At 54.6% G+C, this 11,976-nt stretch overlaps 4 protein-coding genes across 4 annotated transcripts; 3 read left to right on the top strand and 1 right to left on the bottom strand.

The window, feature by feature from the left end:
- Positions 1–149: 149 nt before the first annotated feature.
- rpt1 (proteasome regulatory particle base subunit RPT1) lies at positions 150–1,860 on the top strand. Its single transcript, XM_025572524.1, has 4 exons — positions 150–415; positions 478–592; positions 644–873; positions 926–1,860. The coding sequence occupies exons 1-4, from the start codon at positions 321–323 to the stop codon at positions 1,803–1,805; spliced, it is 1,320 nt and encodes a 439-aa protein (XP_025433838.1). The 5' UTR covers positions 150–320; the 3' UTR covers positions 1,806–1,860.
- Positions 1,861–2,443: 583 nt separating this feature from the next.
- BP01DRAFT_372032 (succinate dehydrogenase [ubiquinone] flavoprotein subunit) lies at positions 2,444–4,724 on the top strand (the record flags this gene model as incomplete). Its single annotated transcript, XM_025576706.1, has 6 exons — positions 2,444–2,485; positions 2,595–2,649; positions 2,712–2,785; positions 2,843–3,006; positions 3,065–4,453; positions 4,505–4,724. 6 exons carry the CDS (start codon positions 2,444–2,446, stop codon positions 4,722–4,724), a joined length of 1,944 nt encoding a protein of 647 aa, XP_025433837.1.
- A 140-nt stretch (positions 4,725–4,864) lies between these two features.
- Positions 4,865–6,804, top strand: BP01DRAFT_199171 (uncharacterized protein). Its single transcript, XM_025571013.1, has one exon. The coding sequence runs from the start codon at positions 5,236–5,238 to the stop codon at positions 6,676–6,678; it is 1,443 nt and encodes a 480-aa protein (XP_025433836.1). The 5' UTR covers positions 4,865–5,235; the 3' UTR covers positions 6,679–6,804.
- Positions 6,805–6,930: 126 nt separating this feature from the next.
- BP01DRAFT_372031 (uncharacterized protein) lies at positions 6,931–10,373 on the bottom strand (the record flags this gene model as incomplete). Its single annotated transcript, XM_025576705.1, has 4 exons — positions 6,931–7,802; positions 7,929–8,318; positions 9,896–10,184; positions 10,215–10,373. 4 exons carry the CDS (start codon positions 10,371–10,373, stop codon positions 6,931–6,933), a joined length of 1,710 nt encoding a protein of 569 aa, XP_025433835.1.
- Positions 10,374–11,976: the final 1,603 nt, after the last annotated feature.

Here is an 11,976-nt window from a genome sequence, read left to right as displayed (position 1 = left end):
AGGGTGGAGCGAGGCGAGGTAGAGCCAGAACCTGGAGGCGGCACTGGGAAATTCTGCGGTGTTGCGTTTTGGGCGGTGTTGCTGCTGGGCTTGGCGGGCCACTAGCGTCAACAGCTCGTACCGCATTCAAGCTGAGCTCGACCACCACATCACTCTTACCATCCCCGTTCAAGCTCCATCTTCTTCATCCCACGTCCTTTATTAACTCCGTCAACATCCGCAAACTTCCTCTATCTCCATACGCCACATAAACCTCTGAATCAACCGCCTACAACACCCCTCGCTGTCCTGTCGCCTCGCCACCGGCTCACATCATCAGCATGCCTAGCGCTACGGGCCAGAATTGGGAGAAGTACCAGAAGAACTTCGCCGATGACGAAGAGCCGGAGAAGAAGATCACTCCTCTCACAGATGAGTAGGTTACTCGATGGGGTTGCGTTGCCCGGCTCTCCGGTGTGGATGTCTAACTGGAACTAGGGATATCCAAGTACTAAAGACCTACGGCGCTGCTCCCTACGCCAACGCATTGAAGAAGCTCGAGAAACAAATCAAGGAGAGACAAGCAAGTGTGAATGAGAAGATTGGTGTTAAGGTATAACCGAGTCATATCCAAGGCCGAGGAACTTTAGGTTAATTTGCTTAGGAATCCGATACCGGTCTTGCGCCTCCACATCTCTGGGATGTCGCTGCGGACCGACAGCGTATGGCAGAGGAGCAGCCATTGCAGGTAGCTCGGTGCACGAAGATCATCCAGGATGAGAAAGACTCAGACAAGAGCAAATATGTCATCAATGTTAAACAGATCGCCAAATTCGTCGTCAACTTGGGAGAGCGCGTGAGCCCGACAGATATTGAGGAGGGTATGAGAGTTGGGTATGTTGCTGTACTCTTGTCTGGCGCCCCGTTTGGCTCTAATTTTGTATAGTGTCGACCGCAACAAATACCAGATCATGCTGCCTCTCCCCCCGAAGATCGACCCGAGTGTCACGATGATGACCGTCGAAGACAAGCCCGATGTGACATACGGTGATGTTGGTGGATGCAAAGAACAAATCGAGAAGCTGCGGGAAGTCGTCGAGATGCCCTTACTTTCGCCAGAACGCTTTGTCAACCTTGGTATTGACCCGCCTAAGGGTGCCCTGCTTTACGGACCCCCTGGTACGGGTAAGACACTTTGCGCTCGGGCTGTGGCCAACCGAACGGATGCCACGTTTATTCGTGTTATCGGTAGTGAGTTGGTACAGAAGTATGTCGGTGAGGGTGCCCGGATGGTCCGTGAGCTATTCGAAATGGCGCGGACTAAGAAGGCGTGCATCATCTTCTTCGATGAAATTGATGCCGTCGGTGGCGCCCGTTTTGATGACGGAGCTGGTGGAGACAACGAGGTTCAGCGTACTATGCTTGAACTTATTACGCAGCTAGACGGATTCGACGCCCGCGGTAACATCAAAGTCATGTTCGCGACCAACCGACCGTCTACCCTTGATCCTGCCCTGATGCGTCCGGGACGTATTGACCGGAAGATCGAGTTTTCTCTTCCGGACGTTGAGGGCCGTGCCAACATTCTCCGGATTCACGCCAAGAGCATGTCGGTCGAACGTGACATTCGGTGGGAGCTGATCTCCCGTCTATGCCCGAATGCTACGGGTGCTGAGCTTCGGAGTGTTGCTACAGAAGCCGGTATGTTCGCCATCCGGGCGCGTCGGAAGGTGGCTACCGAGAAGGACTTCTTGGCTGCGGTAGACAAGGTCATCAAGGGCAACCTGAAGTTCAACTCGACAGCAACGTACATGCAGTATAATTAGACGACTTTTGCGTATTTGAGTTATATTACTACCAAGGCAATGGATGTGTATGATGATTTAATTTGTGTGCTATTGTACTCCGTACATGATGTCAGAAGTCGGGAATGTATCTTGCCGGAGCGGCGGCAGTCCGTAAGCAGTCAGCAAGGGGATTTGGTGTACCGTGTAGGTGACTGGTGCATAGGTACTGTAGGCAGGAAACAAGCTTAAATAGTCTGTCTGTCTCATGGAGACACTCATGCCTCAGGCATCGTGCCGAAATCAAGGCCGTCAATCGGCTGTCTTGCTCCGGAAAGTCTCGCGCTTTGCCGGGTGAGAAGAGGACCGGACCACGTGCCCAGCACACCTCGGCCAATGAACGGGAATTGCCAGCCCGAGGTGATTACCACTCCACACTCGTTGATTGGCTTGTTCGGCCCCGGTCCTCCCCGTCGGCAAGTGCAAAATGCTTATGTCAGCCGGTCCTTCCTCGCTCTTCCAGCAGAACCGACGATCCAAAAGTGCAGCTCGCATGCACCACCAGCCTTGAATCCCCGACTTCTCTTCCCCAGTACTTGTGCTGTTGGATTCCTTTCCCCATCTCCTCTCCTTTCCCGGATTTGTTAGAGAAGTGCCTCTTTTCTTCTAAATCCGTCATCATGAGCTCCTTGAGCTGGCGGAGCCTTGCTCCCGCGTCTAAGGTCTGTTCCCTTACCCCGAATGTCTGTCCATCTCGAATCCAGATTTGGATCGCGTAGGGACACCACCCTCCCTCTCCAAGAAGTATACTGACATGAATGTCTGCCGCAGATTTCCCGCGCCCTGAGGGATCAGAGACGTCTTTTCTCCTCTTCCCGCCCTGCTGGTATGCATTGGAGTCGCATCGCCATCCCTTTCCGCCTCTCGCTAACTTCTCGTCTCCGCTAGCCCGGATCTTTGGCAACGGACCCCTGCGCGCTCGCGAGGCCAATGGCTATATCTCCGACAAGTATCCCGTCATTGTAAGGATTTCCGATGTTATACATGCGAGGAAATATGATTTTTAATAATTGTTGCAGGACCACGAGTACGATGCTGTCGTCGTCGGTGCTGGTGGCGCTGGTCTCCGTGCCGCTTTCGGTCTTGCCGAAGCTGGCTTCAACACTGCCTGTGTCTCCAAGCTCTTCCCTACTAGAAGTCACACTGTCGCCGCTCAGGGTGGTATCAACGCTGCTCTTGGAAAGTATGTTTTGATGGATGGTTCTTCAACTCTCAACATCCGGCTAATTTTGCGCCTGTAGCATGCACGAGGATGACTGGAGGTGGCACATGTACGACACCGTCAAAGGTTCCGACTGGCTTGGTGACCAGGATGCCATTCACTACATGACCAGAGAGGCTCCCGCCAGTGTTCGTGAGCTGGAGGGCTACGGCTGCCCCTTCTCCCGTACCGAGGATGGTCGCATCTATCAGCGTGCTTTCGGTGGTCAATCCAAGGAGTTCGGCAAGGGTGGCCAGGCCTACCGTTGCTGCGCCGCCGCTGACCGTACCGGCCACGCCCTTCTCCACACTCTTTACGGACAGTCCCTCCGCCACAACACTAACTACTTCATTGAATACTTTGCCCTCGATCTTCTGATGGAGGATGGTGAGTGCCGCGGTATTATCGCCTACAACCAGGAGGACGGTACCCTCCACCGCTTCAAGGCTCACCACACCGTCTTGGCCACCGGTGGTTACGGACGTGCCTACTTTAGCTGTACGTCTGCCCACACCTGTACCGGTGATGGTATGGCCATGGTTGCCCGTGCCGGTCTCCCCAACCAGGATCTGGAGTTCGTCCAGTTCCACCCTACTGGTATCTACGGTGCCGGATGTCTGATCACCGAGGGTTCTCGTGGTGAGGGTGGTTACCTCCTCAACTCCGAGGGTGAGCGTTTCATGGAGCGTTACGCCCCCACGGCTAAGGATCTGGCCTCCCGTGACGTCGTCTCTCGTTCCATGACCCTCGAAATCCGCGAGGGCCGTGGTGTCGGTCCCGAGAAGGACCACATCTACCTCCAGCTCAGCCACTTGCCCGCCGAGCTCCTTCACGAGCGTCTGCCCGGTATCTCCGAGACCGCCTCCATCTTCGCCGGTGTCGACGTCACCAAGCAGCCCATTCCCGTTCTGCCCACCGTCCACTACAACATGGGTGGTATTCCCACCAAGTACACTGGTGAGGTGTTGACCGTTGATGAGAACGGCCAGGACAAGGTTGTCCCGGGTCTGTACGCTTGCGGTGAGGCCGCCTGTGTGTCCGTCCACGGTGCCAACCGTCTGGGTGCCAACTCCCTTCTCGATCTCGTCGTTTTCGGTCGTGCCGTCTCCCACCGTGTCCGCGACATCGCCACCCCTGGCAAGCCCCACCGTGAGCTGGCCTCCGATGCCGGTGCCGAGTCGATCAAGGATCTTGACTTTGTCCGCAATGCCGACGGCCCCAAGTCCACTTTCGACATCCGCAACGCTATGCAGAAGGCTATGCAGACTGATGTCAGCGTTTTCCGTACTCAGGAGAGTTTGGATGAGGGTGTTGAGAAAGTTACCTCGATCGACAAGATGTTCGATCAGGTTGGTACCAAGGATCGCAGCATGATCTGGAACTCCGATCTCGTCGAGACTCTTGAGCTCCGTAACCTGTTGACCTGCGCGTACGTATATCTGAGCTTTCTAGTGTGTGATCATGGCTAACTTCGATTCAGTACTCAAACCGCCGTTGCCGCCGCCAACCGCAAGGAGTCCCGTGGTGCCCACGCCCGTGAGGACTACCCCGAGCGTGACGACGAGAACTGGATGAAGCACACTCTCACCTGGCAGAAGAAGCCCCATGGTGAGATCCAGCTGGGTTACCGTGCAGTTGAGCACAAGACCCTGGATGAGAACGAGTGCAAGTCTGTGCCTCCCTTCAAGCGTGTGTACTAAGCGCATTTGAGGGGTGGGTAAGGAGCGTGCGAGTGTGTGAGCGAAAAGAGCGAGACGAAAATTCGACCGTGTCTGTTTCCGTGTGTTTATATGTGTATATCCAAGGTTGTTTTCCAGGCGATGAGTTTGGTGTACTCACGTGTGTTGTCTTTTATAGCCCGTTGACTTTCCCATACAATGGAGTTTTCTTTGTGTTAAAAGGGTTGCGAGTAACAGGCGCCAAGTCTGGTTCGAGTCCATGTTTGGGTGTTTGGATGCCGTCCTTGAGACAAAGAAGAGACAAGGCGCTGAACACTGCCACTTGATGTAGAACTCTTTAGAATGACTCCCTGGGCCTTCGCGAAGACTTCACAATTCCCCATCCTTTCCTGTCGACTGTTTATGACCGACACTCGTTCGTTTTGCCAGCCGTGCTGCGCGTCACTCGCTTGATATTGATATTCAGTCTTTTAGTCTTTCAGTCTTTCTTACAGATCACTTTTTTTAAGACTTGTGGTCAGGAATCACCGCCATGGTCGATTTAGGCGTCCGCGAGAGTGATTCCTGCCCCCAAAATAAACAGTGGTATGTCTGTGCTAAGGGAGGGTATAGTGGATGCTGCTCGGTCGATCCCTGCACTTTGGGATTTTGTGCGGACGATAGCAGCAGCAGCAGCAGCAGCAGTGGTGGTGGTGGTGGTGGTGGCAGCAGCGATACTACAGCCAGCAGGACAACCTCGACCTCTTCAACATCAACAACTACCTCCACGTCAAGCACGTCAAGCACCACCACCATTCTTCCAACTACTTCAGATGCGACGACTGCTCCCACCACCACCACAGCAACCCCGTCCCGAACTACTGATACCAGTCTCAGTACTAGTACCTCATCCCCGACAGCCACACCCACATATCCGTCCCACCAACCCGCCTACGGGCTCAACAAAGCCCTCATCGCCGGGGGCGTTGTCGGCGGCATCCTCGCCCTTGTTATCCTCGCCGCTCTACTCCTCTACTCGATCCACCGCTCCCGCAAACGCCGCCGCGGCCAGTTCAAACTTCTGCATTGGCGACATGGTCATCGGGGGAGTATCATCTCCATGTCCATCTCCAGCAAAGGGCGTGGATTGGACGCGGTGGCTGATACCAAGATGCTTGAGAAGACGAAGAGGTTTTCTGCTGGTAAGATGCGCTGGCTCTTCGAGTTATGCATGAAGAGAGGGTCTTACACGGAGTGCGCTACAGGTGATTTGCAAGCTCGACCTCAATCTCGACCTCCGCCTCAACCACAACCCCAACCACGATCTCTACCACAACCTCAATCACAGCCTCAACCACACACCGCGGCGGCTGCGACTGCTGCTACAACTATCGCAACAACCACCACAACCCCACCCCGCCGCCACCATCCTTATCCTCATCCCCCACCCCCAGGAACAACCTCCCCCCCAACCTCCACTCCATGGGAAGTCTCCCCGCTCAACGAGCGGGACCGCCAGCTGGCAAGGACGCGCCCCGGTCACGAAGGAGTGAGTCCGTTGACTTCGCCGGAGTCGACGCCTTCGAGAGGGCAGCGCACGCCGCATCCTCTCCACGCGCTTCCGCCGCCGAAGTTCCAGCTTAAGGTGTCTCCGCCCCCGAGCAAGGAGGAGACAGACACGCAGAGAGGAGGTGTGAGTGTCGGTGCCAATGCCGATGTTCGGGTGACGGAGGAGGGAGGAAGGGCTGCGGCTGCGGCTGCTGCGGCTGAGTTGTCGGATACGGGGTTCTATCGCCAGAGGGCGGAGTTGCCTGCACGGATGGAGAGGGAGTTGATTAATGTTCCCGGGTGGTGGAGGCGGGGGATAGATGAAGCGGGAGGGACCGGTGGGCGAGGAGACAAGGAGAGTGAGGCGAGGGAGGTGATTGTTACAGCTGATGGGGCGGTGATGGTGGCTAATATTCAGACGGTGGGGGGAGATGAGATGTTTGATTGAAGGTTTTTCGGTGCTGGTTTGGCTTAGGGCTGGGATATATACAACTCCATGGTACTTATACTTGATGTTTACTTAGCCGGGTCTTGCTTGATGTTGTTCGCTGTCGTTAGATGTTTGGTTACTACTATTGTTTGATATATTTGTCCAAGATATATAGTATAGTACTAATATATACCGTCATCATGCTGCTCTAGTATATCTACCTACCAACCTAGTACTAGTACTTAGAATATACATACCAAGTAAATCCATCTACACCTCCACCACCGTCCAAGTAACCGTCCACCCCAGCCTCCCTCCCAACTTCTCCATCACCCGCCGACTCGCCTTATTCTCCATGGCCACATTCGTATGCACCAACCCTTGATGCTGACTATCACTACCACCATCACCATTCTGACCATTTAGACTATCATTGCCAGACCACCGCCCATCAACCACCATCCCCCTCCTCATCGCCTCATGCGCCACCATCCCCGCCAACCCTCGCCCGCGATACTCCGCCTCAACATGCAACGTCGCCAACGACCCGTCCGGACCAAGAAACGCCCACGCGACGGGGGTTTCCGGAGTGCGGATGCCGCCGCTGGCACTTTCTCCCTCTCCCTCTCCCTCACCGACCCCTCGGGGACCGGGATCGGGATCAGATGGGCGGTGCACATAAACCGCCGCCCCCGGTAACATGGCTAATGTGGCATCCGACCGCGGGATCACTGTTCTGCTCCGCACGAGGGCGAAATGGTCCGGTTGGACGCCGTGTTTTCCATCGTGGGTGTGGAAGCGGAAGTGCAGGGGTGGGATTTGGGGGGAGGAGTGGTCTTGGTTTCCTGGAGGATGGGAGGTGGGATTGGGGGGTGTCCGGGCAGTGGTCGTAGTGGTAGGGGTAGGGGTAGGAGCAGCAGCAGCAGCAGCAGCAGCAGCAGCAGTAGTAGCAGTAGAAGTAGTAGTAGCACTGAAGGTATCATCTCCACGGACTAATTGCCCATCGAAGAGGTACTTTACGTACGGACTACGGTCGTAGCGGTGAACTTTGAGGCCGGAGATGAAGGGGGATATTTCGGGGGCTGAGGAAGGTGCTGAGGGAGGCGCTGAGGTAGAAGGTGAAGCAGCACCTGAAGCAGTACCTGAGACAGCACCACCCGAATCAGATGTACGAGTCGAAGTAGCCCGAGATGTGAAGGTATAAACCCCCACCACCTCCTCCTCCACTCCCACCCCTTCCTCCCGCACCACCCCCTCAAACAACACACTAAAAACACCCGTGTGTAAATTCCCGATTAAAAACGAATGTGGCGGTGGCGGGGCCAGCTGGTGATCTGTTGCCCCCAAAACCGGCCCCGATCTCGCCAGATGGGCGGTGTAGCTGGGCAGGAGGTGGGTTTTGATATACCCAAACAAAGCGAGGAGCTGGGTGCGGATCTCGATCATCCGGAGGGGAGATGATGGGGTGAGCACCGACAGAAACCTCTCACCACGACATTGACTGGTGTTGCTGAGGGGTTCTGTTTGTGCTTGTGCTTGTGCTGGTAGAGGGACATTCCGGCTGGAAACCGCTTCCTCGCTGCTATACACCACCACCTGTGTTTCTCGGCCCGCGAAGAGATCGACAAAGGCGATCAGCCATGGCTCTTCCTCTTGGGCTGGCTGGTCGAGAGACTCAGCAGGAAAAGTCGCCAAGATCCGCGCGGTGGAGGTGGGATACGCGAGGTGATGCTGGATGCGCCGCAGAAGAGGGATCGAGTAAGGGAGATGCGATCGGAGGCGATGAAGGAGGTGGCGGCTGGAGGCAGGGATCTCGTGTACTACACCAACACCACTGCCAGAATCTAGATTCCGAGCCATCGTGTTGGGATTTTCTCGATTGGCTGGAATACGGGGGAGGTTGGAACCAGGATTATCTGGTGGCTTCAGGGTTGGTCCACAAATCAACAATTTTTAAGAATTCTGGTCGGGTAGCTCGGTTGTTGTCGAGTACACACTACTTAGTATATGATGGATCACAATTTTCCTCAAGTCTCACAGCGAGCTCAATCGTGAGGATGGACGGTTGGATACGGAGAATTTACTATCTGGGGTACAGGGCCATCGCAGGAAAAATAAAAGAAAAAAAAAAAAGTAAATAAAATTGTCCGAGGTGTGTACTCGGTAGTGTGTTGATGAATGCTTGAATTAATCAAAATCTCAAATATGACAGGTCTTATATAGTGCTGTGGAGTCAGTAAATTTGGTGTGTCACGGGGAAAGATTGCCATCTCCTTCGTTACTTAGTAACTACTAACCGATTATTAGTAGATCAAATAGTTAGTCTTAGGAAGTACCATGTATTTGTCATGCTGACAGCGTTTGACAGCCTCCAACTCTTGAAAAAACCACAGCAACTAGACTAGATCAGTCGAGATAGTCGCACAAATTTAATCAATTCGCGGTACATGACATCAACCACTAGAGAAGCAAGCAGGGCAGTGTCGGGTGCCCAACATCAAACATCTCCTATTTTTAAAACACGATCCTGCAGTGCATGTGGGAAAGAAGAGTCCAAAAAGCTTCCATGGATTGTTCCATGCGCGTATGGCTGGCTGAGCAAACACACGGAACAAACAAGATCCCCTGGCCATGTGGTTTGGCGCCTTCCCCCCCACCCCCTTTTCTCCCACTGCCCTCCACCGCCATTCAGCTTTTAGCCCTCAATGCGATTGTGTTTTAGCGCTGACGATCCCAAGAGTTGACAAGTTGACAGGTCCAGTGCGCTGGGTCAAGCGTGTTCACCTTTTTTTTTCTTTTGATTTTCGCCCCAACACTGCATGATGTATTCTGTACTACTGCAGTCTAGTCTAGTCTGGTTTCAAAGGCTCAGGAACGGAACTATAGCGGACTCAATCTACGAGATGGCTCCAGGATTTGAAATTGACTCGATGGTCCATCTTAATTGATCCTCATATGGCCTCAGTCCGACCAGGGTACAAATCCGAATGTCTCACTAACCCCCGATGCGGGCATTGGAGGCGTGTGTACTGCACCAGGGTAAAGGATCCAGTGGGTTGGTTGTGGTTAGCGGCAGAAACCATATTCAGCTGCAATCTCAATCTAAAACGCCAACAAAGGAAACCTGACAGACATTCACAACACAGGAAACAGAACAAACACAATCGTAGACATCATGACCACCTCTAAGGACTCCGCGGACCCACCATCCAATCCTCCATCGCCAGCCAGTCACTCCATCGCGATTCCGCCAGCCGCAGCTCTTCCTCCGCCGGCGCCCGCAGCGGGCGCAGGAAAGGCGTCTGCTCGTCCGGCGACAGATCGTACGCTGCTTTGGTCGCCGCCCACCCGCTGCTCTTCGCGGTAAACAGGTAGGTCTGTCGCTCCTGCTGCACCACACCGCCCACCCCGCCCGTCCACTCCGCGCCAAAGAAGGCCTCCAGCACCTCCGGGCTGTCGTGCGCTGTCACCACCAGCCGCCGGATGTACCGCCGCAGCAGTACGTGAGCTGCGGGATCTGGGCTCTGACACAAGGAGGAGGTCTGTCGCTCGACCCGCTGGCATGGTAAGCGGATGTTTAGAAAGGCCGCGAGCGATTGCACCGCCGGGGAGAATTGGCCTTGCTCGAGAAAGTACTGCGTGCAGCGCAGATACTGCGGGTACCAGCTGTCCAGGTCGACTGGGGCTGACTCGGCTGAGTCCGATGGTGACATTGATGCAGAGTGATGTCGCTGGATATGATCAACAGCTGATGACGGGGAATCTGTAGAGGCGGACGAGCATTTTGTGGTGGTGCTGGAGGAAGACGAGGCGGGCGTGAATGCTTCGCCGCCTGCAGGGGACATGTTCATAGTAGGTCTAGAACCGGATAGGAGTTCAGTGTCTAGCCAGAGAGATTCTGTGCGCCAGAGGCCGCTGTCTTTAGAAGAGTCTTTGGGAGAGTCATGGCAGAAGGAGGGTCTTACTTGCGGAGGAATAGACGGGGAAAGCGGCGAGCGACTGTTCGGACCAGTCCATTGACGGAGAGCTTGGCTGATAATCGTGTTCGGAAGGGAATTGATTCAGAGCCATGGGACGCAGACATGTGCCTTTCGGACAAATACGAGGAGTTTCGGGTCGCACGATGGATGGCATGAAGGAAATCCAACACGAGGGACTCTGCTCCTTATACTTCTTCGGGCTCCTCTCCTGGTCCCGAGAGAAGGGGGACGGGCAGCCCGAGGGTCATCCCGAAGGGGAAAGGAAAGAGGCCGAGCATCAATGCGACAAGCTCCGAGCTCACGGCGAGGGGCTGCATGACAGGGGAGTGTGGAGAGCGAAGCACTGAAGCTATCCCGACTATTGACGCCCTAAGCGGAGACGGACAGGGTCAAGCCACGGGCTTCTCCGCCAGACCGCCACAGATCGGGTCTCCGTCCGCTTATGCTCGGTGCCGGCGGGGCCGTAGCGTGTGTTTGTTTGGGTATGAAGCGTGGCTGTGCAGCCCTATTTGCAGCACGGAAGCCTGAGGCCTTCAGGCATGCAGCCATGCACAGGGGGGTTTCTATCATCCTTGCCGCATCATCCTAGTCATCAACTCGCTGATTTGCTCAGTACTCCGTACGGTACACAAATCGTTTGCTGTTTGCTTATCACCCTAGCATCCAATTCTTCCGTCTAGGCCTTCGCATTATTGAAGGATTGTTTCTTATTCAGACCCGACAACCTGGACAGCCCCAAGACGCTAAGGTCACCAGGATTTGGAAAACATGGCCATCAGCGGCGGGATTCGCGTATTCTCCCCAATCTTTGAGAGGAGGTGAAATAGATTAATATCACGACGAGTGTTAAGAGCTAGCGAAGAGGCTAGTAGAAGAATGGCGAAGAATAGCGATCGTGAGAGAAGGAGGGAGTTTATCGTAACTAAACTAAACTAACTTAACTAGTTAGTTAACTACTGTGTACACCGTACTCGTAGTCAGCAAGTCTGCCTGCCTCCTGAGGAAACAGGCTCCCAGGCAGGAATCAATAGTCATCCACCGATCTGTGACAGCTCCGCTCTTCATCTCCCTCCCCGCACAATCATCTCTCCTCGTCCGCCTCCGCCGACGCAATCGTGACACAACCCTCCTTTTCCAACTCTGGTGGCTACCCTGACCAACATCTTCATGTTCTCGACTATCAAACCATCAAAATTTGTGATAGGAGCGCGTCACCATACATATGCCCTCTCCCAGGAACGGCACAACGTGGATGATAGTCGGACGAAGACCGGCTTTGTCCATGCAAGGGGTAGCAAGCGACAGGCTTGGAACGCCGTCCATCGGACACACCGGC

The sequence above is a fragment of the Aspergillus saccharolyticus genome (assembly GCF_003184585.1).
Source record: "Aspergillus saccharolyticus JOP 1030-1 unplaced genomic scaffold BP01scaffold_6, whole genome shotgun sequence".
NCBI lineage: Eukaryota > Fungi > Ascomycota > Eurotiomycetes > Eurotiales > Aspergillaceae > Aspergillus > Aspergillus saccharolyticus.
The sequence above is the reverse complement of the archived record's forward strand: the minus strand, read 5'-3'. Positions and strand labels throughout refer to the sequence as shown.